General features: G+C 45.8%; 1 protein-coding gene across 36 annotated transcripts in view; it reads left to right on the forward strand.

The window, feature by feature from the left end:
* The window catches only part of ZNF875 (zinc finger protein 875), an 81,513-nt gene that overhangs the window by 32,735 nt on the left and 21,089 nt on the right, over positions 1-27,689 (forward strand). For 3 of the 36 annotated variants that reach the window (XM_063801571.1, XM_063801576.1, XM_063801577.1), the window contains 3 exons: positions 7,950-7,987; positions 8,625-8,682; positions 9,214-9,354. In XM_063801571.1, the coding sequence (XP_063657641.1) occupies positions 9,340-9,354 (15 nt within the window). In that variant the 5' untranslated portion in view covers positions 7,950-7,987; positions 8,625-8,682; positions 9,214-9,339. Of the gene's footprint in view, positions 1-1,395; positions 2,573-6,595; positions 6,644-6,848; positions 6,891-7,356; positions 7,446-7,949; positions 7,988-8,624; positions 8,683-9,213; positions 9,693-13,542; positions 13,622-18,003; positions 18,163-18,311; positions 18,641-27,689 lie in introns of those variants that run through there. The other 33 variants (XM_063801582.1, XM_063801590.1, XM_063801591.1 and 30 more) reach the window with 24 other exon arrangements.

The raw sequence follows: 27,689 nt of genomic DNA on the forward strand, positions 1-27,689 counted from the left end.
AGAGGAGTTTGCTGAGTCAGTCCGTCGCGATTCTCCAATAAGATGCAGACAGACTGGGAAAGAAGAAAGTTTATTTCTGCAACCGATTACATGGAGAAGGGCCAAGTAACTCACCAGACCAACTCCAAGTTACAAGTTTTTTTCTAGTGTTTATAGACATCTTAAGCTCCATGGTATGTGTGGGATTGCACCTACAAGCAGAAGTGTTGCATTCAATCAACATCTAATCTTTAACTAGGGCCTAGGGTCTGGAAAGATTTCTCTAGAGTCTTGGAAAGTTTCTGAATCTTAAGACAGGCTGAGATGAATGTGTAAGAATGCTATTATTATTCGATCAGACTTTAGGGTCTGAGAAGACCAAGGCAGGGTCTTAATGGGTTCGTTTTCGCATTCCATCCCTGATACTCAGGCATCAGTTTCTCCATTTCTTCAACGTTTAACTTATGCATTCATCAAAATTATAGTAAAGGGTTAGTGGAAACTGTTCTGGTTGCTAATGGAAACCTGGCCTGCCACACTGTGATCGGAACTAAAGCCCACTACAGAACACTGAAAATGCCTGCAAACACTGACTTTACTGACAAGTCAATTAAATTACAGAAAAGCAAGTTCACGCTCCCTGCCCGCTCTGTCCTCTGGAATTGCTAGTTAGAAACGTGCACATTGTCCTAGGTTCAGTTTTGCAAAGACGGAGCCCGTCAGAGAAAGCATTTGTTTGATTTCATGCATTTGTGTTTCCTTTGTCCATTTCCTTTATATTTATTTATTTGTTTATTTATTTTTTTGAGACGGAGTTTCGATCCTCTCGCCCAGGCTGGAGTGCAATATCGCGATCTCGGCTCACTGCAACCTCCCCCTCCCGGGTTCAAACGATTCTCCTCCCTCAGCCTCCCAAGTAGCTAGGACTACAGGCATGTGCCACCACGCCCGGCTAATTTTTGTTTTTTTTTAGTAGAGACGGAGTTTCACCATGTTGCCCAGGATGGTCTCGAACTCCAGAGCTCAGACAATCCACCCGCCTCGGCCTCCCAAAGTGCTGGGATTACAGGCGTGAGCCACTGCGCCCGGCCTATTTTATTTTAAGACGGAGTCTCACTCGGTCGCCCAGGCTGGAGTGCAGGGGCGCGATCTCGGCTCACTGCAACCTCCGCCTCCCGGGTTCAAGCGATTCTTGTGCCTCTGACTCCTGAGTAGCCGGGATTACAGGCGCCCGCCACCACGCCTGGCTAATTTTTGTATTTTTAGTACAGACGGAGGTTTCGTCATGTTGGCGGCCGGACGGGTCTCGAACTCCTGACCTCAAGTAATCCGCCCGCCTCGGCCTCCCAAAGTGCTGGAACTACAGGCGTGAGCCACCGCGCCCGGCCCCATTTCCTTTTATTTTATTATTTTCAGACGGAGTTTCGGTCTTGCCGCCCAGGCTGGAGGGGAGTGGCGCGATCTCGGCTCACTGCAATCTCCACCTCCCGGGTTCAAACGATTCTCCTGCATCAGCCTCCGGAGTAGATGGGATTACAGGCGCACGCCACCACGCCCGGCTACATTTCCTTTATTTTATTTTTTATAATTTACTAACCTGGTTTTTTTTTTTTTTTGAGACGGAGTCTCGCTCTGTCGCTCAGGCTGGAGCGCATTGGCGCGATCTCTGCTCACTGCAAGCTCCTCCTCCCGGGTTCACGCCATTCTCCTGCCTCAGCCTCTCCGAGTAGCTGGGACTACAGGCGCCCACCACCACGCCCGGCTAATTTTTTGTATTTTCAGTAGAGACGGGGTTTCACCGTGGTCTCGATCTCCTGACCTCGTGATCCGCCCGCCTCCGCCTCCCAAAGTGTTGGGATTACAAGTTTGAGCCACCGCGCCTGGCACTAGCCTCTTTTTTGATAACAAGACTGGCGGTGCACAAAGTTGGGTCTCGGTGTTCACCGGGAGGTGGGTATTGGCCAGGTGGGACGGTCTCCAGCGCCTGGTGCAAATCTCCACCAAAGTGCAGGAAACAGCATCAACTGTTACTGCAAAGTTTTGGTTTGGCGCAGCGGGTAGACGTTCCAGCGCTGAAATGCGCAAGAAAGTTTTTGCTGCGCATGTAGGCGGGTCAGGCCCAAGCGCTTCTTATTGGCTAATGTGGAGCGAACTTGCACATCCATTGACTGAAAGCTCCGTCTATTTGAGGCTAACTGAGAGCGTCCCTTCCTTTTGTGTTGCCTGGAAACAGACTGTCCGCCTACTAACATCTGATCGCGTTTCCCATTGGTCGCCGTTTCCGGAAGCCCGCCCTCCCGTTTCCGGAAGCTCGGCAGGGTCTGCAGATGGCGTCCAAGTGTACAGTGGCCAGTGTGATTCCGCAGTCTTGGGCTGTTCGGCCAAGCGCCCACCGGACGTGGGACGCTGGAGGGTCAGCAGCGTGGAGTCCTGGCCTTCAGCGTCCGCGGCTGGGAAATCGGCCATCGCCACGGCGGGAACTAGGACTGGCTGCGTCCCGGCCCTTCCCCATCCGTCCACCGGACTCGTGGGCGCCCGCACTGGCTCTGATGTAGTTTCCTGACCTCTGACACGTATTGTCTCAAGATTAAAGGTAAAAACGGGACTTTTTCAGCCCACTCGGGTAAAATGCCCTTTTATTTCTAGGCAGGTGTTTTGTTGCAGAACGCCTCGAAGGGAGGGAGTGATCGGCAGGTTGAAGTTTATTAAATAAAATACATTACTAGTTTATATTATGTTTATAATAAAGCACCCCAACCTTTAAAAAAATCTCACTTTTTGCCAGTTGTATTATTTAGCGGACTGTCTCTGATAAGGACTGCCAGTTAAAATGGCATTTTGTTGTTGTTGCTAATTAAACCAATTTTTAGTTTTGGTGGTTGTCCTAACAGCAGCAACTTCTCAGGCTTTATGAAATCATATTTGTTTTCTTTTTCTTTTTTTTTTTTTGAGACAGAGTCTCGCTCTGTCGCCCAGGCTGGAGTGCAGTGGCGTGATCTCGAGTCACTGCAAGCTCTGTCTCCTGGGTTCACGCCATTCTCCTGCCTCAGCCTCCCGAGTAGCTGGGACTACAGGCGCCCGCCACCACGTCCCGCTAATTTTTTGTGTTTGTAGTAGAGACGGGGTTTCACTGTGTTAGTCAGGATGGTCTCTATCTCTTGACCTCGTGATCCTCCCGCCTCTGCCTCCCAAAGTGCAGGGATTACAGGTGTGAGCCACCGCGCCCAGCTTATAAAATCATATTTCTTGTGAAAATTTCTGTGAAAGGCACAGCGAGTTAGTTTGGAATTGTTTTAAAGGAAGTAAGTTCCTGGTTTTGATATCTTAGTAGTAGTATTTTCCCCAATGTCTTTGAAATCTAATTTTTGGGGCACGTATGTAGAGTAACTTTTGTGAAAGAAACAACCAGTTAAGGAGGTTTTGGGATTTCCTTTATGAACTATAATGCTGGTTTTGATTTTTTTTTTTTTTTTGAGACGGAGTTTCGCTCTTGTTGCCCAGGCTGGAGTGCAATGGTGTGATCTTCTCTCACTGCAACCTCCGCCTCCCGGGTTCAAGCTATTCTCCTGCCTCAGCCTCACGAGTAGCTGGGATTATAGGCATGCACCATCATGCCTGGCTAATTTTGTATTTTTAGTAGAGATTGGGTTTCTTCATGTTGGTCAAGCTGGTTTCGAACTCCCGAGCTCGGGTGATCCGCCCGCCTGGGCCTCCCAAAGTGCTAGGATTACAGGTGTGCTCCACTGCAGCCGGCATATATATATATATATATATATATATATATATATATATATATATAATAAAAATGGTAATGACACTATCTCCTAAATCCTTTAAAATGTTAATTGGTGGATCTCTTACTTTCGTAGTATTTATTTCATAGTGTGAATGAGACACCTATTGGCAGCAGGTCTCTATCTTCATGAAGTGTGAAGATTCGGTGCTTTATAAAATAGCCCCCACATTGTTCATAGGCCTTATTCTTGATTCTCAGCTCCCCTCTGCTTCTGACGTTATTACTAAAATTAAGCTATGTTTTTGTGGTTATGTGAGAGCTGTGGAAATGTCCAGCATTAGCCACTAATGTTTCTCCTTGATATTTCTCCATATCTTAATACTGACCCTCAATCCGTTACTCAGATGGGTGTCCTTTTCCTGGATGTCTGGAAACTAAGACCGGCTATCCCTCTGACCTCCCTGCTGAGCAACCATTTTTTTCCTCTCTCTCTTCTCTTGTCTACACTTGAGTTGGTAACCTCAGCTCTTTCATGAGCAGCCTTGATTCCTTTGACTCCCTGTAACTCAGAGTTTATTTTATTTATTTATGTTTTTTTGAGACGGAGTCTCGCTCTGTCACCCAGGCTGGAGTGTAGTGGTGTGATCTCAGCTCACTGCAAGCTCCGCCTCCTGGGGTCACACCATTCTCCTGCCTCAGCCTCTCCCAGTAGCTGGGACTACAGGCACCCGCCACCACGCCCAGCTAATTTTTTGTATTTTCAGTAGAGATGGGGTTTCACCGCGGTCTCGATCTCCTGACTTCGTAATCCACCCGCCTCGGCCTCCCAAAGTGCTGGGATTACAAGTGTAAACCACCGCACCCGGCCATAACTCTGAGTTTATTACCTGCAGTTCCATCAGCCAAGTTTAGGGCCCATGAGAAGGGCCCATGAATGAAATTTTCACATACCTCTAGCCAAAATATAGTGTTTCCTTCCATCTTGAATACAGGCTGTAGACCCCTTGGGTATGGGGCATTATTAGCAGTCAGACCACAGCAGTTTTTATGTCATCTGACAGCATCTCCAAATAGCCTTCATGGTTGTCACTGCTTCCCAATGACAATTCCAAATAACACTTCCCAGTGATGACTTGCTACTTGCTATTGTTACTTAATGTGTTAAGGTGGCTGTTACAGACACTATTACTATGTCAGGAATTACACCAAAATTTAGTGGCTCAAACCATCATTTTATTATGTTCGTGGATTCTCATGCTTATAGTCAGGATTTCAGACATGGCACAAGGGTAGCCCACTTGTCTCTGTTCCATGATGTCTGGCCTCAGCACAGAAGACTCAACAGCTGGGGTCTGGAACCATTTGGAGGCTTGTTCCTTCACATCTGATACCTGGCTTGGGATGTTGGAAGAGGGGGCTCAGCTGGGACTGAGTCCCTACATGTAGTGTTTCCGTATGGCCTTGACTTCCTTACAGCCTGGTGTGGGGAAAAGAAAGAGGGATCAGACTGTTACTGTGTTTGTGTAGAAAGAAGTAGACATAAGAGACTCCATTTTGTTCTGTACTAAGAAAAATTCTTCTGTCTTGAGATGCTGTTAATCTGTAACCCTACCCCCAACCCTGTGCTCACAGAAACGTGCTCTGTCGACTCAAGGTTTAATGGATTTAGGGCTATGCAGGATGTGCTTTGTTAAACAAATGCTTGAAGGCAGCATGCTTGTTAAAAGTCATCACCACTCCCTAATCTCAAGTACCCAGAGACACAAAACACTGTGTAAGGCCGCAGGGACCTCTGCCTAGGAAAGCCAGGTATTGTCCAAGGTTTCTCCCCTTGTGATAGTCTGAAATATGGCCCCGCGGGAAGGAAAAGACCTGACCTTCCCCCAGCCCGACACCTGTAAAGGGTCCGTGCTGAGGAGGATTAGTAAAAGAGGAAGGCCTCTTTGCACTTCAGATAAGAGGAAGGCATCTGTCTCCTGCTCGTCCCTGGGCAATGGAATGTCTCTGTGTAAAACCCGATTAACTGCTCTTTAATGCACCAAGATTTTTATGTATGTGCACATCAAAGCACAGCACCTTTTTCTTAACCTTGTTTATGACACAGAGATATTCACATGTTTTCCTGCTGACCCTCTCCCCACTATTACCCTATTGTCCTGCCACATCCCCCTCTCCGAGATGGTAGAGATAATGATCAATAAATACTGAGGGAACTCAGAGACCAGTGCCAGCATGGGTCCTCTGTATGCTGAGCGCCAGTCCCCTGGGCCCACTTTTCTTTCTCTATACTTGGTCTCTGTGTCTCTTTCTTTTCTCAGTTTCCCGTCCCACCCGACAAGAAACACCCTCAGGTGTGGAGGGGCAGGCCATCCCTTTCACCTGGCAGCCTCAGGGTAGTCAGAATTCTTAGGAGGCACAGGGCTCCAGGTCAGATGCCTAGTGATCTTTTATGAGGTAGCACAGCAAATTCACCCAGGATCGGGGAGAGAGGACATCGATTCTGCCTCTCAAAGGGAGGAGTGGCAAGAAATGTTGAGCCATTTTTTAAAACTACCACAGCAACATGCCTATTAATATGTCAGAAAAAATTAAAGCATCCTGATAGCTGCATTTCTAAGTAATTGGTCTCCTTTGAAATTCTGTGAATTGTGTTTTTGGTAGTATATGGCATTATTCTGAGGAGGGGTCAAAGACTCTCCCGTATGTTAGAACGGTCCTGCACAGAACAGGCTCACCCCCACCCACGTCCCCTAGTGTTTGAAATGTACAGTGTTTGCTGTGGTTTATTGGTCAGGGCAGGAGTTTCTCATTTAAATTGGCCTGTAACTTTTTTTTTGGCCTGATTTCCTTCTGTTTGTGCTGATATTCTCACCTCAATAGGAATCAGGAGCTTCTTTTGCTGTTCTTCTGTTTTGGATGCATTGGAAGGTAAGTTTCCTTGTGAACCATATTTTGGACTCATTTTGTAGGCTTTGCCAAATGGCCTTTTTACCCTCCCATTTTGCATTTTCTTTGGATATTCTCATAGATTCTCAGGGATATTTTCATATTTTACTATTCATGAATTTAGAAGTCTGTTTACTTTCCTGAGTTTTCATTTTCTTCTTTTTCTTCCATTGTATGTAATTTACAGAGCAAATACCCGCCAGAGAGGATACCGTAAGGGATGTGGAAAGTGAGTTTCTTTGCGCTTATCCAGTGAGGTTGATTTTCAGTCAATGAGCATTCAGTATATGCCTGGGACTCTGGCTTTATTTATTAGCTTTCTGATGCTGAACCCATCAGTGAACTTCTCTGTATATTTGATTCATCATGAAATGGTGACACCCAGGGTGGCTGATTTCCAGGTTTACATCAGTTGCCCCAGGGGAAGTGCCTGGCCCTTGTCTGGTTGTTGCTGCTCTAACTTTGCCCTGTTAATTGAAGAAATGCAGCTGTAAACACTTCCTGGGGTGTTGCTGGCATTTACTGTCCTCACAGTTTACAGGGAAGCCCATATTTTCAGCCTCTTCCTCTGCTTTCTGTCATTTCTAAACCATCTCACCCGATCTGGTGTAATCTTCATTGTGTGTGAGTTTGCACAGATGTAATTTGGGCCTACATGTGTCCAAAGCCTAATGCCCACCTCCCACCTCCACTAGGATCTGGAGCTCAGGACCCACTACCCTCCCCCACCCACTGCAAGCTTGAACATTTGATGGTGGAAACCCCGCCCTGAGTTTGTATTATGGTGGGTTCTCTTGGGTCTTGTTCTCTGTGGGTCTGTCCTGCGTTATAGTGTGTAGAGCCGGGGGGATTTTCACTGTGTTCCTAAAGGAGGGTCACAAGGAGTTGTTGGGCAAACGGTCTGATATTTCCTTTTTTTTTTTTTTTGAAACAGAGTCTCACTCTGTTTCCCAGGCTGGAGTTCTGTGGCACCGTGTCGGCTCACTGCAACCTCCGTCTCCTGGGTTCAAGCAATTCTCTTGCCTCAGCCTCCAGAGTAGCTGGGATTACAGGTGCCCACCACCACGCCTGGCTAATTTTTTAATATTTTTAGTGGAGACGGGGTTTCATCATGTTGGCCAGGCTGGTCTCGAACTCCTGACCTCAGGTGATCCGCCCGCCTAGGCCTCCCAGAGTGCTGGGATTACAGGTGGGCACCTGGCCAAGGGGCTGATATTTCTTAAGGGCTTTCCCCAAGAAGGAAGAAGCCAAACCTACTCAGGCAAATCTTGTTTATTTATTCTTCTAGGTCCAGATTTGGAACAAGTCTCTCTAGAGATTGAACAGGTAAGGCTCATCTTTCAATAGTTACACCAAGAAAGGCCTAGCTGATGACTTAAGCTATGGTTTTGGGCTGCACGAGAGTGGTCAGGTGGACAGTAGGGAAGTCTACATGTAACCCAAACGGAAAAGAGAAAAGGCCCCTGAGAAATCAGGGGAAAGTGCCACAGTGTCTCTTTCTTGATGGTGTCACTGGCATGTGGGTTACCTTCCCACTGTGTCCCCCAAAGGACATGAGGCCACAAACTGCAGTGCCCATGAACAGAGGAGCTGTGGGGATGGTGGTTTGATCGCTCCATTCAAATGCACACCCCGGTGCGTGTGCGTCTCTTCTGATGCAGGGCCCCAGTGGGTAAGCTCTGTGCTTCTCCACACAGTGGATTAGGAGTGGAAACATTCTGTCTGTTTAGCGCTTGATGGTTTGGTTGGGACTTCATGTCATGGTGATTAGAGCCAATGATCCTAACAGTTTAAAATTGTTGAGCTCCTGGGTAGGTATTTGGGAGATAGTGTATGTGTTACCTAGTGTTTGTCATCTGCAGTGGTTTTGTTACTTTTTGCATAAACTGCGGAGAATGTTTACTAACTGCAGATGATAGAGAAATCACCAGTCACTCTAAAATCCTCCCATTTCTTGGTCTAGAACTGTGCCTGGATCCCGCCGCAGTGAGGAGACCTGAAGACCAGAGGAAACACAGCAAGTAGGCCCTTTAAACCACTCACCTGTGTTGTCTTCTAATTTATTCTGTTTTACTTTGTTTCCATCATTTTAAGGGGTTAAAATCATCTTCTTCAGACCTCAGCATATAAAATGACCCATCTGTAGACCTCAGGCTCCAACCATACCCCAAGAGTTGTCTGGTTTTGTTTAAATTACTGCCAGGTTTCAACTGCAGATATCCCCAGAAGGAATATTCCAGATTCCCTGAGTAGTTTCCAGGTTAAAGTCTTATAGGCTTCTTCTGTTTTGAGGAGGAGTTCCTGTCAGAGAAAAACATGATTTTGGATTTTTAGCTTTAATGCTTGTGAAACGCTATAAAAAATAATTTTCTACCCCTAACGTTAAAGTACTGTTAGTGAGAAATTAAAATTCCTTCAGGAGGATTAAACTGCCATTTCAGTTACCCTAATTCCAAACATTTTGGTTGTTAGAATTTTCTTTAATGTTCATGAAGAAGTATTTTATATTTTCCATCAAGATTGAACCTCTCTCTCTTTTTTTTTTTTTTTAGACAGAGTCTCGCTCTGTTGCCCAGGCTGGAGTGTAGTATGGCGATCTCTGCTCACTGCAAGCTCTGCCTTCCGGGTTCACACCATTCTCCCACCTCAGCCCCTGGAGTAGTTGGGACTACAGGCTCATGCTACCACACCTGGTTAATTTTGTTTTTGTGTTTTTAGTAGAAACGGGGTTTCACCGTGTTGGCCAGGATGGTCTGGATCTCCTGACCTCGTGATCTGCCCACCTCTGCCTCTCAAAGTGCTGGGATTACAGGCCTGAGCCAGTATGCCCGGCTGTTTTTTCATTTCTATTATGATTTGTTCTGTGGAATGTCAGTGACTTAGCGGTATGTTTTTCACATTTTTATAAAGCTGAATAGTTCTGTATGTCAGCTCAGCACCCCTAGTGTCAGCCATGCTAGTCTCCTGCTGTGCATAGATGGGGGCCCGTCCACACCCAAATCTCCTGGGTTCCTGCTGTCAGCACCTGAAGGTACCCACCAGATGTGTCTGTCGCTTCCCTCCATCCACCTCTCTTGTGTTTCTCATGTTTCTGCCTCCCTAGAGACCATTTCTCTCTAGAGCAGTGCTTTCCAATAGAAATACAATGCTAGACACATACGTCATTTTAGATTTTCTAGTAGTCACTTTAGAAAAGTTAAAAAGAAACAGGTGAAATTAATGTTTTATTTCACCTAAAATGTTAGCATTATCCAAAATATCACTTCAACATCTTATCAAAATAAAAATTATTAATGAGATCATTTACTTTTTTTTTTTTGAGACAGGGTCTTGCTTTGTTGCCCAGGGTGGAATGCAGTGGCACCAGCATAGCTCACTGCAGTCTCAAACTCCTGGGCTCAAGAGATCCTCCTACCTCAGCCTTCCAAGTAGTTCGGACTACAGGCACACACCACCATGCCACACTAATATTTTTTTTTAAAGGCTGGGTCTCACTCTGTCAGCCGGGGTGGAGTGCAGTGGCACAATCTTGACTCACTGCAGCCTCGATCTCCGTGGCCGAAATGATCCTCCCACCTCAGCCTCCCAAGTAGCTGGGACCGCAAACATGTGCCACCACGCCTGAATAATTTTTGTATTTTTTTGTTAAGACAGGGTTTCAGCATGTTGTCCAGGCTGGTCTTGAACTCCAGAGCTCAAGTGATCCACCCACCTTGGCCTCCCAAAGTGCTGGGATTACACGCGTGAGCCACTGCACTTGGCCTGATTTTTTTTTTCTGAAGAGATGAGGTCTTGCTATGTTGCCCAGACCGGTCTCAAACTCCTGGCTCAAGCAGTCCTCCTGTCTTGGCCTTCCAAAGTGCTGGGATTACAGATGTGAGCCACCACTCTGGCCCATTCTTTCTTTTATATTGAGTATTCAGAATTTTTTTAAAATGTGTTTTCCACTTACAGCATTTCTCAGGTTGGACTAGCCATCTTTCAAGTGCTCAGCAGCCACATGTGGCAAGTGGCTGCCTTATTGGACAGCACAGCTCTGGAGGGTGATTTTATGTACATCCCCACTGCTCTCTCTGCCTCCTTTATTCCCATCTACCCCACACCCCTGCAGTCTGTGACTATCGTGTCCCTCTCTCCTCTCTTCCTGTCTCTTGTAATCCTTTAATATGGAGAATTATTTCCAATTCCTTAACATCCTGCCTGATTTTTTTCTGTCTTACATTCAAGGGTCACAGTTTTCCTCTCACCCTCATTTCAGTCTTTTCCCATAACATGTGACGTGCCTTTTTGTCTTGGTTGGGTATTTATTTGCAATACAAGAATGATTGTTTTCTTTGACACATCAGTGACTCACATACTTTTCATTCTTTCTTGAAAGAATTTCAAATTAATTCTAAAGTTAAATTAGAAAGCTTTTTTTTTTTTTTTTTTTTTTTTTTGAGTCGTAGTCTCGCTCTGTCGCCCAGACTGGAGTGCAGTGGCGTGATCTCATCTCACTACAAACTCTGCCTTCCAGATTCAAGTGATTCTCCTGCCTCAGCCTCCCGAGTACCCGGGATTACAGATGTGCACCACCATGCCTGGCTAATTTTTGTCTTTTTAGTAGAGACAGAGTTTTGCCATTTTGGCTAGCCTGGTCTTGAACTCTTGACCTCAAGTGATCTGCCCGCCTCAGCCTCCCAAAGTGCTGGGATTACAAGGGTGGGCCACCATGCACAACCTAGACAGCTTATTTTATTTTATTATTATAATTTTTTTTTTTTGAGATGAAGTCTTGCTCTGTCTCCCAGGCTGGAGTACAATGGCACGTCTCGGATCCCTGCAACCTCTGCCTCCTGGGTTCAAGCAGTTCTCCCTGCCTCAGCCTCTCGAGTAGCTGGGATTACAGGTGCCCACCACCATGCCCAGCTAATTTTTGTATTTTTAGTAGAGACAGAGTTTCACCATGTTGGCCAGGCTGGTTTTGAACTCCTGACTTCAGGTGATCCGCCCACCTCGGCCTCCCAAAATGCTCGTATTACAGGCATGAGCCACTTTCCCTGGCCAGGAAACTTATTTCAAAAGGTGTGTATAGAGCCCCTTATGTTTCTGCTTGATTTTTAAATAACATATTTAGGTCTAGATGTTTTAGGATGTAATATCTCACTGTGTGTTGCTTTGCATCATTGAACATTTTTGGTAATTATTTTTATTTTCTATATATTTTAGAGATTTCATTAAACTAACACAGAATTTCATATTCAGGGGCGGGCATAGTGGCTCATACCTGTTATCCCAGCACTTTGGGAGGCCGAGGCGGGCAGATCACCTGAGGTCAGGGGTTTGAGACCATCTTGGCCAACATGGCAAAACCCCGTCTCTACTAAAAATACAAAATTATTCGTGTAGTGGTGCAGGCCTGTAATCCCAGCTACTTGGGAGGCTGAGGCAGGAGAATCGCTTGAACCCGGAGGCAGAGGTTGCAGTGAGCCGTGATCTCGCCACTTCACTCCAGCCTGGCCCACAGAGCAAAACTCCTCAAAAAAAAAAAAAATCATATTCGCTCATATCAAAAATGAAAATTTATTTTTACAAATTTCTATGTGAGTGATAGAATTATTTTAATGTCAGAAAGGTTCATAAGAAATGGGTGTAGTGATTGTGTTCTTTCCTGTGCTCGAATGGAAAATGATGAGGGAACACAATGTTAGAGTTGCAGTGAGAAGGGGTGGAAAGACCAGGTGCGGTGGCTCATGCCTGTAATCTCAGCACTTTGGGAGGCCAAGGCGGGCGGATCACCTGAGGTCAGGAGTTCAAGACCAGCCTGACCAACACGGAGAAACCCCATCTTTACTAAAAATACAAAATTAGCTGGATGTGGTGGCGCATGCGTGTAACCCCAGCTATTTGGGAGACTGAAGTAGGAGAATCGCTTGAACTGGGAGGTGGAGACTGCAGTGAGCCAAGATCGCACCATTGCACTCCAGCCTGGTTAACAAAAGCAAAACTCTGTCTCAAAAAAAGAAAAAAAGAGAAAGCGTGGAAAAGAGGGATTCCAGAGTGCCAGGCACACAGATTTTCTGGAAGGTTTACATGAGGACTGCTGTGGTTTGAATGTGTTCCCCAAAGTTCATGTGTTGGAAACTCAACCCCTAATGCAACAGTGTTGATCAGTGGAACCTTTAAGAGGTGATTAGGTCATGAAGGCTCTGCCCTCATGAATGGATGAAGGTAGGGTGGGTTAGTTATCTTGGGAGGGGGTTCCTGATGCAAGGATGAGGTTGGCTTCCTCCCTTTCTGTCTTTCCCCTTCTCCCTCTCACATGTGGTCACTCTCTTGCCCTTCTACCTTCCAGCATAGGACAACACAGCAAGACCTTCACCAGATGCAGGCCCCTTACATTCCCAGTGTCCAGAACCATAAACCAAGTGAACCCTTATAAATCACCCAGTCTGTGGTATTCTGTTATAGCAACACAAACAGACTAAGACAGGGACACTCAGTGGGCTCTTCTCTCTACTTGATGGAGCACTCCCTGCGTGGTGCCTTGTATTTGTAGACATGATGCTGTAAATGCTCTTTGAGTGTCTCAAAGGCTTTTATGTTTGAGGAGTTTACAGAGAAGCCCGTACAGGGTTCAGGTCCATTCTGTTGCTTCTTTGCTCCTTAGTTCCTCCCCTAATCTGATGTTAAATTAGATCATAGTGTGGTCCTTGGACCAATAGTATCATTAGCACAGTATCAGAAGAATCTCTAGGAGTGAGACCCAACAATCTGTGTTTAACAAGTCCCCAGGTGAGTCTGATGCACACAGAAATGTGAGCTGCTGTATTAGATGGTGTTGAGTTCATGCCACCAAATCACTGACACACACGTCTGCTCACTGCTTGCTCTTTGCACAGGCCCCTGGATCCTCCTGGAATCCCTGATCCCTGTTGCTCCCTTGCGGAGTTTTCTAGTCCCTCTTATTTGAAGCATGTCTTTCAGAGCCTCGCACCACCCAGCTTGGGTATCTGGTGAATTCTGTGGTCTGCATGTCCATGTTTGTGACATTCTGGGAAGGGTGGCCCAGGCTGTGATTTGCCATCTACTGCTGCAGGCTATGGATGGTATTCAGAAGGGAGGGGAGATGCTGTGTGCGTGTTCTGAAGGGTTTCCCACTAAATGGAGAGACTGACTCTCTCCATAAGTATTTGATTTTTACTTTATCTCCTCATTGACTTCACAGTGTAAGTGCAGTTTGTCTCTACTGGGTGATGCATGCAGATAAATGTTTATGTGAACATATGAAGTCTGCATGTGTGGGTGAACTCTCCACATCATGTCATTTATTGTCCATCATTACGTATCTGTGGTGTCTAGCACATTCCTCTACCTTATTTTCTGTCATTGTACCTACTTCTACCTGAACACGTATTAAATATCTTATTAAAAATACACAAATACTATATTTTCTCAGCGGTTTTTTCCCTCTCACATCGGGCCCTCCTCTTCAGTGGACTTCAGTGTGGTACCTGCAGGTCTCAGGCCTTCTGGGAGGTTCCAGCTTTTCCTGGATGCTCTCTCTCTCTGGCCAGCTCAGGCTGGAGCAGTGGGTGTTGGTGCCATCCTATGGCTATAGGTGATAAACCAGGCTGTGTTTTGACCCCTAGTCTTGAATCCTGGAGTTCTCACATGCGTGGATTTAAATGCTGTGTCTTTCTAAGGGCAGATTGTGCCCATTTTCCTTCTCTGCCTCTCAAGGGACTGTTTCCTGTGTTTATTGACTTACCATTAAAAAAAAATATACATTGATGAATTAGATTGTACTCCATAAATTTTATATGTTTGATAAATAAAGAATATTTTTTTCAATTTTTTTTCTGATTTTTACCTGTCTTTTAAATTGTATATATTTATGGGGTACAAAATGATATTATGATTTTTCCATACAGTGTGGAATGTTTAAGTCAAATTATCCTATCCATTACCTCAAATACTTGACTTTTTTTTGTGATGAGAATGGTGTTTATCACTTTCACTCATCAGCTCCTGATGTCTTCCATGCTAGGGAGAGGAAAGGCTCAACACTTGACTTTCTCTCCTGTTTTCTTAGCCACTGTCAACCCTTGAATGTACCCTCCAGGGTTGCCTGTCACCTTTTACACCTAGCCTGATCCTTGTGCACCCACTTTCCTCTCAGGGACTGCCCTTAGGGAGCGACTTTATGCACAGACTTAACGTGCTCTTCCTGCCTCCTTCATCCCCATAAGCCCCCATCTCAGCCCCATCTGATTATTTCTTCCCTCTCTCATTTCCGGTTATTCTGTTGGTTTTCTAACCTGAAGGGTAACTGCTTACTCCTTAGTTTTCTGCCTTAATTTCTAAGTCATAGGCTACTTTCAGGCTAAAAGTTTTCCTCCAGCCATGGTTTTAGTCTCATTCTGTAAGTCTTGGTTTTTAGTTTTATTCATTTAAAATTAATCTTTAATAACTTTTTTGACTCATTGGTGACAGAGTAATTCCCTCTCTTCCCACCACACCACCCTCTGTCCCCAAGATTCTGGAAGTCTGTTCTTCCCCTTTTGTGATCATTGTTACTTAAAACTTTGAGTTTTTCAAATTAGAAGTTTCTTCTATAAATGTATATAGAGCTTGGCTGGGCGTGGTGGCTCACGCCTGTAATCCCAGCACTTTGGGAGGCTGAGGCGGGTGGATCACGAGGTCAGGAGATCGAGACCATCCTGGCTAACATGGTGAAACCCGATCTCTACTAAAAATACAAAAAAATTAGCCAGGCGAGGTGGCAGGCGCCTGTAGTCCCAGCTACTCGGGAGGCTGAGACAGGAGAATGGCGTGAACCTGGGAGGCGGAGCTTGCAGTGAGCCGAGATGGCACCACTGCACTCCAGCCTGGGCGACAGAGTGAGACTCTGTCTCAAAAAAAAAAAATGTATAGAGCTAATAACTCCTTGCTTTTTTTTTTTTTGAGAGTCTCGCTCTTGTTGCCAAGGCTGGAGTGCAATGGCACAATCTTGGCTCACTGCAACTTCTGCCTCCTGGGTTCAAGCGATTCTCTTGCCTCACCCTCCCAAGTAGCTGGGATTACAGGCAGTGGCCACCACGCCCAGCTAATTTTTGTATTTTTAATAGAGATGGGGTTTCGCAATGTTGGCCAGGCTGGTCTCGAACTCCCGACCTCAGGTGATCCGCCCACCTTGGCCTCCCAAAGTGCTGGGATTACAGGCATGAGCCACCATGCCTGGCCAACTTCTTGCTCTTTTTGCCACTACTTTTAAGCTGATATATTTGGAACTGAGGTAGCCTCATTCTACAGGTTTAGATCTGAAGTATTTTAACTATTGCTTCTTCCAGTGTATTTTCTGGTTTGCAGGCCAGTTTCTTCTTTAACTCATCAGTGACACAGTGGTTTGTATGGCTTTTAATTTCAAAGAATATTTTTTCAATTTGCTTTTTTGTTTTTTGCTGATTTTTATCTATGTTAATTTTAACTAGACATGTTCCCTTGATGGGCATGACTAGATTTTTTCTTCCCCACTGCGTTTATAATTTAGATGGATTTTCACATCTCAAGCCAGTTAAGAGTGTGGAAAATAGGACTCCTTAAAGCACAGATATGACAAGTGGTTCAGATTTACGAGGGTAACTCAGGTGAGAGTGTATCATTGTACTTGGCACACAGCACTCAGTAACTATCACCTTTGATTTAAATGAATGCAGCTGTAAATGCTTTCCTAGGTGTCTTGTTGATGTTTGTTAATTTCTGTAGAGTTTCATTCTGCTCCTTTCACTGTTTATCACTTGACCCTTATCACTTGAGAGTCCCCTTATCACTTGACCTGCTGTTACATTATGCTTGATTTATTAGAAATACCCCATCAGCCTGGGTCTCTCTTTACTCCCTTTGTACACCTACATCTAAACATAGGGATTTGGATTATCTCAGGATCCGACATCCTCACTGTACCCCCACCCCCCACCCCTACCATATCTTTCTTAAGTTTTCTAGTCCCTCCTTTTCATTTGTGCTTCTTAAAGCCCAGCCCCATGCTTGACTGTGGTTCCCACTGAGTTCTGTGACAAGCATTCTACATTTATAGATATTAAATCTTTGGCTGGGTCATTTACCTGGGCTGGAATAGGGCTCTCGGCTGATCCTCCTTCCTAAACACCCACTCAATGGGAGAGGCTGATACACAACATGCAAACCTTGTTTTTTACTTCTCCAGGCAAAGGGATGTTGGAAGACATTCTGGAGGGGGTAGGGTGTGAAGATTTACGAATAATCTTTGAATATCTGCTTCATGATAGGTCTTGGAGGTGCCTTGTGGGTGTGGCTTTGGAGGGATGGTTACGAGGAAATTGTGGATATTAAGGAAGTCAGGAAAGGAAAAGATCACTCACTCACAATTCAACAATTCAGAGAAAGCTCCTAAGGGACTTTCTGGCTGCTTGATGCCCTAGAAGCCAGGCCCTCAACTTCTGTAAATGCTGGGGACTGTGGATACAGAATTTAAAGGGTCACCAAAAAAACTCAGTAATCAAGATAAACAATATTTTAATGTAATATCTTTAAAAATAAAATCAATGCAAAAAGAAAACACCCCTGTTGAACAAAACGGTCAGACTTATGCCTCCTTTCCAACACCGCCCCACCTCCACCCCACCCTCCGGAAGTTTCCTCCAAGCCGCACCTGTACCCCAGCCTCCAATAAAAACCTCGGGAATTTCCTGATCAAGCTTCGGATCCCCACCACCACCAGGGGATCTTTTGCTATTCACCCCAAGTTCAGTCTGCATCCCCTAAAATCCTAGGGACACGCGACCAGTCTCCCCCATCTGCATTCCGGGAGTTTGCCCCAAACCAATCCTGCTCTCCTCGAAAATAGCCTTGGGATTCCCTGTCCTGGTACACCCTCCTACTCTGGGGGACAAAGGGCCGGTGTCGCCTCCAAACTGGTAGTTCCCGCAGAGCATCGTCTCTCCCTGAGCCGCGTCTGTCCCGACCTGGCACCTGCTCAGGGAAGGGCGCATCAGGGCGGAGACTTGCGTAGTGAGCTCAGCTCACCCGCACCTGGAAGGTCAGCGCACACTGGCCACCCGCAGAGCACCGGGACCACATTTTGCAGAATCCTTCGGCAGTCCCGCGATGCCTTCGCGGTCAGCAGATCTCATTGGTTTACAGAGAAACTTGTCAACGTCACTTGGGCATTTTAAGAGTGGGTTCGTAAACTTGGTTGTGTGCGCTGTGCAGATGTCAGTCACCCTGTGTGGTGGGCAAAGCCGACTTCTCCGCCTCTGTAGCTCCGAAACTACAATCCCCAGAGGCCTCTGCGGTCACTTCCGCTCCCATCCCTATCCTTCAGTGTGTAGCGTTGACGTCAGAAACACTTCCGGTCGGTGGCCCAGGCGCGTTAAGCTGGTTGGGACCCGGGAAGGCCTCCCTCTTAAGGTCTTTCCCACACCTCTGCACCTTGTTACCTGACCTTCGGCTTCAGGATCCGCAGCGTGCACCCGCGTTCCGTGAGTGCCCTATAGGCAGTCAGCATGCCCCTCTGCGTGTCCCTGTGTTACTCACGGGGACGCCGGCTGGGAGCCGCAGAGCTGTCTCAGAACTAGGGCGCTCTCCTGTGGGCACCTCCAGGCCATTTTCCTTTCATTCGAGCCCACAGGGTTAGAGACAAACCCTCACTCCGTTGCTTGGGGACAAGGGCTTCACTCCCTGTCCCGAGCTTGCGGCTGAGCTTGAGGGTGCTGGGTCATCCTGGCCCCCCACTGGATGGGATTTGGCTGCCCTGGTGATTTCTGTGACATCCCAGACCCCAACTGCGGGGCTCTGGAGCGGACTGCGCTTCACTTCGTGGGGAGGGTGTTTCCACCTAGGCCACTCTTATTTCTCTTCACATCCCCAGATCTGTCTTCTGAGACTTTGCCCTTCTCCAGGAAGAGCACTCAGGAGACCAGGAAAATGGCCACAGGGCTCCTGAGAGCCAAAAAAGAGGTGAGAATTAACTGTAATTCTATCTTGGCTGTCAACAGAATGGGTCCCATTACCTTTTCTTGTCCTGGAGGCTGCCTTGTTGGTATTGGGCAAAGTCATTCCTAGCCCTAGTCATTCCTAGTCCATAGAACAAGGAGGATTTTGATATAGTCTTGTAGAGCGTCCGATTCTGTCGCTGTTCAGGGCGCCACTTGTAACCTGCACGGACCTGGTGGACTGAACAAAAGGAATAAAAGACAAGAAACAAAAAAGTATATTTGGAAGAAGGGGTCGGGGGCACCTTGTCTCTAGTGGACAAGGGCCCTGAGCTTTACACAACCCTCCCGTATTTATTGGTAAAACAGATAACAAGAAAGGGGGTGGTGATTGTCAGGTAATTGTCAGTTGGCCGTTTGGTTCGCAATTGCGAGACTGCATCCTTCCAACAATAGGCGCTAGATTTCCTGGTAGATCATTTCAAGGAGCCCGGCGCCAGGCAGTGATGGCTCTCAGCACACCTTTTGGTGGCAGCGTGCGTTTGCTCACATCCTGCATTCATGATAAACAGTTTACCGTGTAATCATATAACCTCCAGTGGAATGCTGAGTTGGTCACAATCCCTTTGGTCTTTTCGGCTCCCAACATAGTCTGACCTGAATTTTACCTTTGAGTTCATTCCTAGTCCTGGAAGAGTGCCTCATTCTAACAGGAGTCTTCCCTCAGCATTCCTTTCTGCTCCATCCTTACCGCAGTCACTCATGAAGTAGTTAATTGTGAACAACACATATGGAGCAGTTTAAATAAAAGTAAAGAGACATACATGCGTAATTGTTCGGTGATGTGGATGAAGGGCAGGGACAGCACAGATGCCTCTGATTTCAAATGGTTAGGGAGGCCTCCTAGAAGTAGGGCTGTCTCAGTTGCCCCTGACTGGTTTGGTAAGTTGGAGACTGGGGGGAAGGCATTCCAGTGGGAGGCGGCAAGGAAGCATAGATAGTTTCAGAGGCTGGACTCTCAGTGTGGAAGGATTGTGGTGGCCAGTGGACTTGCTTAAGATTGAATTTTTTTTTTTTTTTTTTGAGACGGAGTCTCACTCTGTCATCCAGGCTGGAGTGCAGTGGCGCCATCTCGGCTCGCTGCAAGCTCTGCCTCCCAGGTTCACACCATTCTTCTGCCTCAGCCTCCCGAGTAGCTGGGACTACAGGCGCTTGCCACCATGCCCGGCTAATTTTTTGTATTTTTAGTAGAGACGGGGTTTCACCGTGTCAGCCAGGATGGTCTCGATCTCCTGACCTCATGATCCACCCACCTTGGCCTCCCAAAGTGCTGGGATTACAAGTGAGATTACACCACACCCGGCTACCTATGCATATTTAAAAATCAACCTTGGCCAGGCGTGGTGGCTCAGGCCTGTAATCCCAGCACTGTGGGAGGCTGAGGCGGGCGAATCACGAGGTCAGGAGATGGAGACCATCCTGGCTGACACGGTGAAACCCTGTCTCTACTAAAAATACAAGAAATTAGCTGGGCATGGTGGCAAGCGCCTGTAGTCCCAGCTACTCGGGAGGCTGAGGCAGAAGAATCGCTTGAACCTGGAAAGCGGAGGTTGCAGTCAGCTGAGATCGCACCACTGCACTCCAGCCCGGGCAACAGAGTGAGACTCCATCTCAAAATAAATAAATAAATATACATATGTGAAGATACAGACTATCTATTCACACATAGAACAAGGAGAATTTTGATATAGTCTGACCTGAATTTTACATTTGAGAGCACTTTCAGCTTCTGGCAATTGGGACATTTCCAAAATTCCAGATTCCCTGCTTCTCTGAAAATAAATCTGCCCTAAATCTGCACTGTTCTTTGGTGTCAGACAATTTGAGCTGAACAACGTCTTTGTCATTTGGACGTGACCTTCAGAGTCTATCAGATGCACTTTCTGCAGTGTCCTTTATACTGAGGTTGAAACCATTGACTACCTAACATTTCACCCCCCTCTCATTTTTATTACCTACCTGACCCCTGAAGGGTTTGCCTTTTCCACCTCTCAGTCAGGGTGGGGACAAATCAGAAAATGCTGAGTGCCAGGCTGAGCAGGGTAGACTTTGTCTTTGAGTAAGCTGAGTTTTGAAGGATGTTAAGAAGGGATTTGACATAAGGAAGTCAATGGTATGTGGGAAATAGTGATTGACTGTGTATAAGGACTTAAGGGGAAGCGTTCTTTTTTTTTTGAAACGGATTCTCGGTCTGTCATCTGGGCTGGTGCAATCTCAGCTCACTGCACCCTCTGCCTCCCAGGTTCAAATGATTCTCCTGTCCCAGCCTCCCGAGTAGCTGGGATTACAGGTGGTGCCACCAGGCCCAGCTAATCTTTTGTATCTTTAGTAGAGACAGGATTTCACCATGTTCGCCAGGCTGGTCTTGAACTCCTGACCTGGTGGTCCGCCTGCCTCGGCCTCCTAAAGTGCTGGGATTACAGGCGTGAGCCACAGCGCCCGGCCGAGGGGAAGCTTTCTAAGCCCTGAGATTGGTGACGATGATGCCCCTGACTTAATTGAATGCAATTAACATTCATTAAGCACCAACACAGTTGCCAGGCTGTTTAACAGTCATTTTTGATATGGGTTAACTTGGTTATTTCAGATTTGCCTTGACTATCCTTATCAAGATATCTGAGTGGAATTTAGACAGGAAAAGAGATTTCTTAATTCTGGACTCCAGTGGTGGGGATTATGCATTCCTGGATGTTATCAGAGCAACACTGAGAATTCTGTTTCTCATTTCTAAAATAGTTAATTCATTTGAGAGTGTTAATATCAGGAATACATAAGAAATCCAATTCAGGACATTTCCCAAGGTAACATTGAATATTTTTTGTGCGTACTTTCTCTTTTCTTTGAGGCGGAGTCATGCTCTGTCACCCAGGCTGGAGTGCAGTGGCACGATCTTGGCTTACTGCAGTCTCCGCCTCCTGGGTTTAAGGGATTCTCCTGCCTCAGCCTCCCGAGTAGCTGGGATTACAGGTGCATGCCACCATACCCGGCTAATTTTTATGTTTTTAGTAGAGATGGGGTTTCGCCATGTTGGCCAGGCTGGTTTCAAACTCCTGACCTCAGGTGATCCACCCACCTCTGCCTCCCAAAATGCTAGGATTACAGGTGTGAGCCACTGCACCCACCCTTTTTGTGTGTACTTTTTTCACCACTCCCAGTGTTACCAGGGAAGCATTCTTTCTGATTGGCTGGGAAAAGTCAGAAGTTTGTGGTAGCTGACTTTTCCTGTGCCACCTCCTTCATTCTCAGTAGGTCCACCCGGAACTGCATCCTGTATATAAACAACTTGTTCTTCAATGTAGCTTTTTAGCAGAGTATTTACTCAGGAAAAATTAAAGGGCATGAGCATTTAAATAGTTGTTTAAGATGAAACCTCTGTGTCTCTCATGCCTAGCACACATGAAATGTTTGGTGCATGAAGGAATCACAACCTTAAGTAAATGATTTGAAGGAACTAAGTAACAAAGGAGTTTCTGTTGTTTGCTTTGGTTTGTTATTTTGGGCATGTGATTAATCACATGTTTCAGGGGCGTTGGTTAGAATTTCCAGATACTCTTGATATGCATGACATCTGAATTATACAAAATAATCAAAGCAAGACTATCTTAGGACATTAGGTATTACTGCCAAGGACCTTTGCCTGAGAGGATAAATTAAAATTTGTGTTAAATTTGTAACAATGAGATGAACTGGCAGACACATTATGTTATTTTTTTTCTTAGCATTTTTCGTTTTCCTTGGTGCCATACAACAAACTTGAGTGTCTGCTATGTGCAGAACACTCAGTAGATTACAGTTAATGATGGGTAAAACACAGTCTGCACACTCAGGAGTCTTCCATTTTATTTTAGGATTCCTTTCTCATTGGGATTTAATTTAATTTTATATGCACACACACCCCTGCAAACATATTTTGACAGGCCCTAATGGTAAAATCATAATGGAGTAAAGTTACTGGCAGTGTATCTACCCAGCTCTATTTTTAAAGGTGTAGAAACAGCCAACACTTATCCCACTGAAAATAATTTCCATAGTAATCCATTGAATGGATGAACTCATCCATTGTTTCCCAGTTTTTGGACTCCTGTTTCCAATGTTTAACTGTTGCAAATAATACTTCTGTGATCAGCTTTGTACATGAAATTCTTATATAGGTTTTTATTCTCATACAAAATATGACAAGGTGAATAGACATGACTGTTTTGAAGCATTGGGCACCCACAGCAGTTGGAGATTTGAACCCTGCCAGTTTTTTTTTTTTTTTTTTTTTTTTTTTGAGACAGAGTCTCGCTCTGTCACTCTGTCCCACTGCATCAGGCTGGGATGCAGTGGTGCGATCGATCTCGCCTCACTGCAACCTCTGCCTCCCAGGTTCGAGCAATTCTCTTGCCTCAGCCTCTTGAGTAGCTGGGATTACAGGTGCCCGCCACCACACCAGGCTAATTTTTGTATTTTTAGTAGAGACAGAGTTTCACCATATTGGCCAGGCTGGTCTCAAACTCCTGACCTCAAGTGACCCACCTGCCTTGGCCTCCCAAAGTGCTGGAATTACAGGCATGAGCACCGCGGCTGGCCCTGAACCCTGCCAGTTCTAAAGAATTTGAACTTCCAATTACTTCTTTCTTTTCTGAGACTCCCTTCTTCACCATGTGTTGCTTTATACTGTGCAATTTTTATTTTATTTTATTCATTTATTATTATTATTTTTTTTGAGATGGAGTTTCATTCTTGTTGCCCAGGCTGGAGTGCAATGGCATGATCTCAGCTCACTGCAACCTCCGCCTCCCAGGTTCAAGTGATTCTCCTGCCTCAGCCTCCCAAGTAGCTGGAATTACAGGCATGTGCCACCATGCCCGGTTCATTTTGTATTTTTAGTAGAGATGGGGTTTCACCATGTTGGTCAGATTGGTCTTGAACTCCTGACCTCAGGTGATCTACCCGCCTCGGCCTCCCAAAGTGCTAGGATTACAGGTGTGAGCCACCACGCCCAGCCCTACTGTACAACTTTTATTTGCTTTTATTTTAATTATTACACTGTGCAGATTTTGATTACCGGGGTACACCTGCCAACTTAGGTCTCTTTCTTCTCTCACATGAAAGCTCACATAGTGTCCTGATTTGTTTCCAAATGTTGACATGGTCCTTTGCCACCCACTACATGTTTCTGTAATCCTCGTTTTCCCCAACATTGCAGTAACATCACTTTTCAGAAACCTTTAGTGCCTCATTTCAGTGTCTTAGATATTTAGGACAGTCTTCATTTCAAATATTGTATCCTGTTGTCTGATGTCATGTTCTGATTATTCAGTCTGAAAGTGTGTTTATTGTTACCACAGGGGAATCATCCTATGTGTACTTTTTTTTTTTTTTTTTTTTTGAGACGGAGTCTGGCCCTGTTGCCCAGGCCGGAGTGCAGTGTCGCGATCTCAGCTCACTGCAAGCTCTGCCTCCCGGGTTCACGCCATTCTCCTGCCTCAGCCTCCCAAGTAGCTGGGACTACAGGTGCCAACCACCACGCCTGGCTAATTTTTTGTATTTTTAGTAGAGATGGGGTTTCACCGTGTCAGCCAGGATGGTCTCGATCTCCTGACCTCATGATCCACCCACCTCGGCCTCCCAAAGTGCTGGGATTACAGGCGTGAGCCACCGCATCTGGCCTTGTGTACTTTTAACTTAGATACATTTACTTTTTATCCACTCAGCTGAAAAAAGAGGAGAAAAATAAAAGTAGGTCAGGTCAATCTGTTCCCTTTCCCATTTAAGGAATTCATGCCCAGGAGTGAGTGAGAAATGGGAGGACTGAATCTGCTGCTCTCCAAGACTAGCTTAGGAGTTTCTGACATCATGGGCATCCCAGCAAGCCAACGGTCACATTGGTCACCACGTATTTTTCATGTCATGTGATCCCTCTATCAGTGTATCAGCCTTTGCTGTATAATGAACAATCCTAAACATCAATGGCTTAAAACAAAATCACTTATTAGCACATAATTTGGTAGGTTCATATTTTGGGCTGGCCACAGGTAGGTTTTGCAGATTTCACCTGGTCTTGTCATTTTGCTGCAGTTGGCTGGCATTTTGACCAGGGCTGGAGGACTATCCATGTGTGACAGTTAGGAAGCTAGTTGGCTGGGGTGCCTAGTTTCTTCTTGGTTCTCTTCCACATGGGCTTGGGTTTGGTCATATGGTCTTGGGTTTCTCTACGCAGGAAGAGAGGACAGCCCCAATTAACAAGTACTTTTAACGTTTTGGCTTTTGTCATGTTCACTGATGTCCTTTTGGCCAAAGGAAGTCACATGGCCAAGTCCAGAGTCATCATAGAATGGGATAACATAAGGGAGTAGATACAGGGAGACATGATTTATTGGTCCCAATGATTCATACCCTTACCATGTGCAAGATTAACTCACCCCCCTCCCAAGATCCCCAAAAGTTTCATCTTGATTCAAAAGTCCAGTATCTTATGTGTAACAGTCTGGATGTAGCTAAAGCTTCTTAACTGGATCCTTTTTGAGTCAGATACCTGTATACTAAAAAGGCAAGACATTTGTTTCCCTCCACCCCAAACATTCCCTACCTAACATACAGTGGTGAGAGAGAGACACTGCAGTAGATGCTCCCATTCAGAAAGGACAGGAATTAGGCATAGAGGAGGCCTCTCCATTTTGAACTGTTTCAGATCCTTTGGACTTCCTTGAAAGCTCTATGGGTTTCCCATGTACCAGATTTGGGACTGCTCTATTAAACAAAAGCTGAAATCACAGTCAGACAGGCCTCACATCTTTGGCAAGGTGTCGGTGCTATGGGACAATGCCCATAAGAATCTCAGAAGCCTTTTTGTCCAGCTTGGAGACTCCACTAGGCATCCCCTTAACACTTCAGAGGTCCTGAAGTTTGGGTCTTTTAGCCAAACTTTTGATTCGAACTTTACTCTGAGTTTATTTTTTTATTTTGAGACATGTGCTGGCTGGAGAGACTGAAGATGTAAAATAATTTTATTTCCAAGCTAGCAAGTCCTGACTTGTCTAAATTTCCTCTGAATTATGCTTGCAAGCTGTATAATTGCTTCTTCAGCTCTTCTGTTTCTGGACATTATTATATGTCGCTAGAAACATCCAACTGAATTTTTTTTTTTTTTTTTTTTTTTTTTTTTGAGATGAAGTTTCACTCTTGTTGCCCAGGCTGGAGTGCAGTGGAGCGATATCGGCTCACTGCAGCCTCCGCCTCCCAGGTTCAAGCGATTCTCCTGCCTCAGCCTCCCGAGTAGCTGGGATTACAGGCATGCGCCAGCACACCTGGATAATTTTGTATTTTTAGTAGAGACGGGGTTTCTCCATGTTGGTCAGGCTGGTCTCAAACTCCCAACCTCGGGTGATCCGCCCGCCTCGGCCTCCCAAAGTGTTGGGATTACAAATGTGAGCCACCGCGCCTGGCCCAGCTGAAACTTTTAACAGGCTTTTTGGAGATCTCTTTAGCTAGATCCAAAAATTCATCAGGTATATTTTCTGTTTTCCAAGTTCATGCAGGCAATAGCTTTGCTAATATATAATACTAGTTGCCTTGTTCAAGCTGCCATATCAGTTTCATCACTCCTTTCCCAGTTCCCACTAGCAGTTTGTTTACTGCTTTTCCAACCTGTGCTAATAGTTTTCCTGGATGCTTTCCAAGCCTCTGCCCATGTCCTGCTCCCAAAGCTAATGCCACATGTTTTAGGTATTTTGTTATGGCAGCACTTCACTTCTGTGTACCAACTTAGTGGCCTAAAGAACATAGCGGCTTAGGCCTGGTGCAGTGGCTCTCACCTGTAATCCCAGCACTTTGGGAGGCCGAGGCGGGCGTATCATGAGGTCAGGAGTTCGAGACCAGCCTGGCCAACATAGTGAAACCCTGTCTCTACTAAAAATACAAAAATTAGCTGGGTGTGGTGGTACACACCTGTAGTCCCAGCTACTTGGGAGGCTGAGGCGGGAGCAGGAGAATCGCTTGAACCCAGGAGGCAGAGGTTGCAGTGAGCCGAGACCACGTCATTGCACTCCAGCCTAGATGACAGAGTGAGACTATCTCCAAAAAATAAAAAATAAATAAAATAAAACAAAACAAAAAAAAACCAAACAAACTTAGCTTAAAATGAAATCATTTTTTCAAAATCCTGTGGGTCAGCAAGTAGGCCCGGCATGGTTGAGCTGATCCTCTTGGCATCCTCATGTGGCTGTAGTTAGCTGGCTGCTCAGCTACAGCTGGATGGTCTCAACCTGTCTGGTGGTTGACAGCTTGGTTGGCTGGGATGCTTCAATTCCTGGTTCTTCTCCATGTGGCCTCTTCAGCAGGCAAGCTCAGGTTATTCACATGGTGGTCTCAAGGTTTCTTGCACAGAGAGAAGGCCAGCCCTGAACTCAGATGCCTCTCAAACATCTGCTTGCATCATGTTTGCTGGTGTCCCACTGGATAAAGCAGGTCCCATGGCCAAGCCCAGGGTTAATTTAGGAGGAGACTGCATGAAGGGTAGAAACAGGGAGGCATGATTCACTGGGGCCATCACTGTACCCATCCACTGGTTAGATACAATGCTTTTGGCCGCAAGCAACAGTAAACCTAATTTAAGCTGTTCTAAACAATAAGTGGCTTAGCCTATATAAAAAGAAGTTCACAGAGAGGGTGCACTTTGGGGTTGGTCCTTCAGCTCCATAAGCTTCCCAAGGACTGGGGTGCTTTCATCTCTGCAGTCTACCCTGTTCTTTACAGTGTCAGCCTCATCCAGGCTGGTTCCCCTCAAAGCCATAGGATGTCTGCCAATAGCAAGTTTGTTTAATTCTCACAATGGCCCTATAAGGTAAGTACTATTATAATATCGATTTTATAGGAAATTGAGACACAGATATTAAGATATCAACACAAAGTCATAGGGGAGGGAGGAGAGAGGGGACTGTAATTTGAACACAGTTTGTCTCCAGTTTGTGCTTTTAGCCACTGAGTAGTTGTTAAACTTTAGTGTGCATCAGAATTACTTGGAAGCCTTG

This window comes from Pan troglodytes, chromosome 20 (genome assembly GCF_028858775.2).
Source record: "Pan troglodytes isolate AG18354 chromosome 20, NHGRI_mPanTro3-v2.0_pri, whole genome shotgun sequence".
Classification (NCBI taxonomy): domain Eukaryota; kingdom Metazoa; phylum Chordata; class Mammalia; order Primates; family Hominidae; genus Pan; species Pan troglodytes.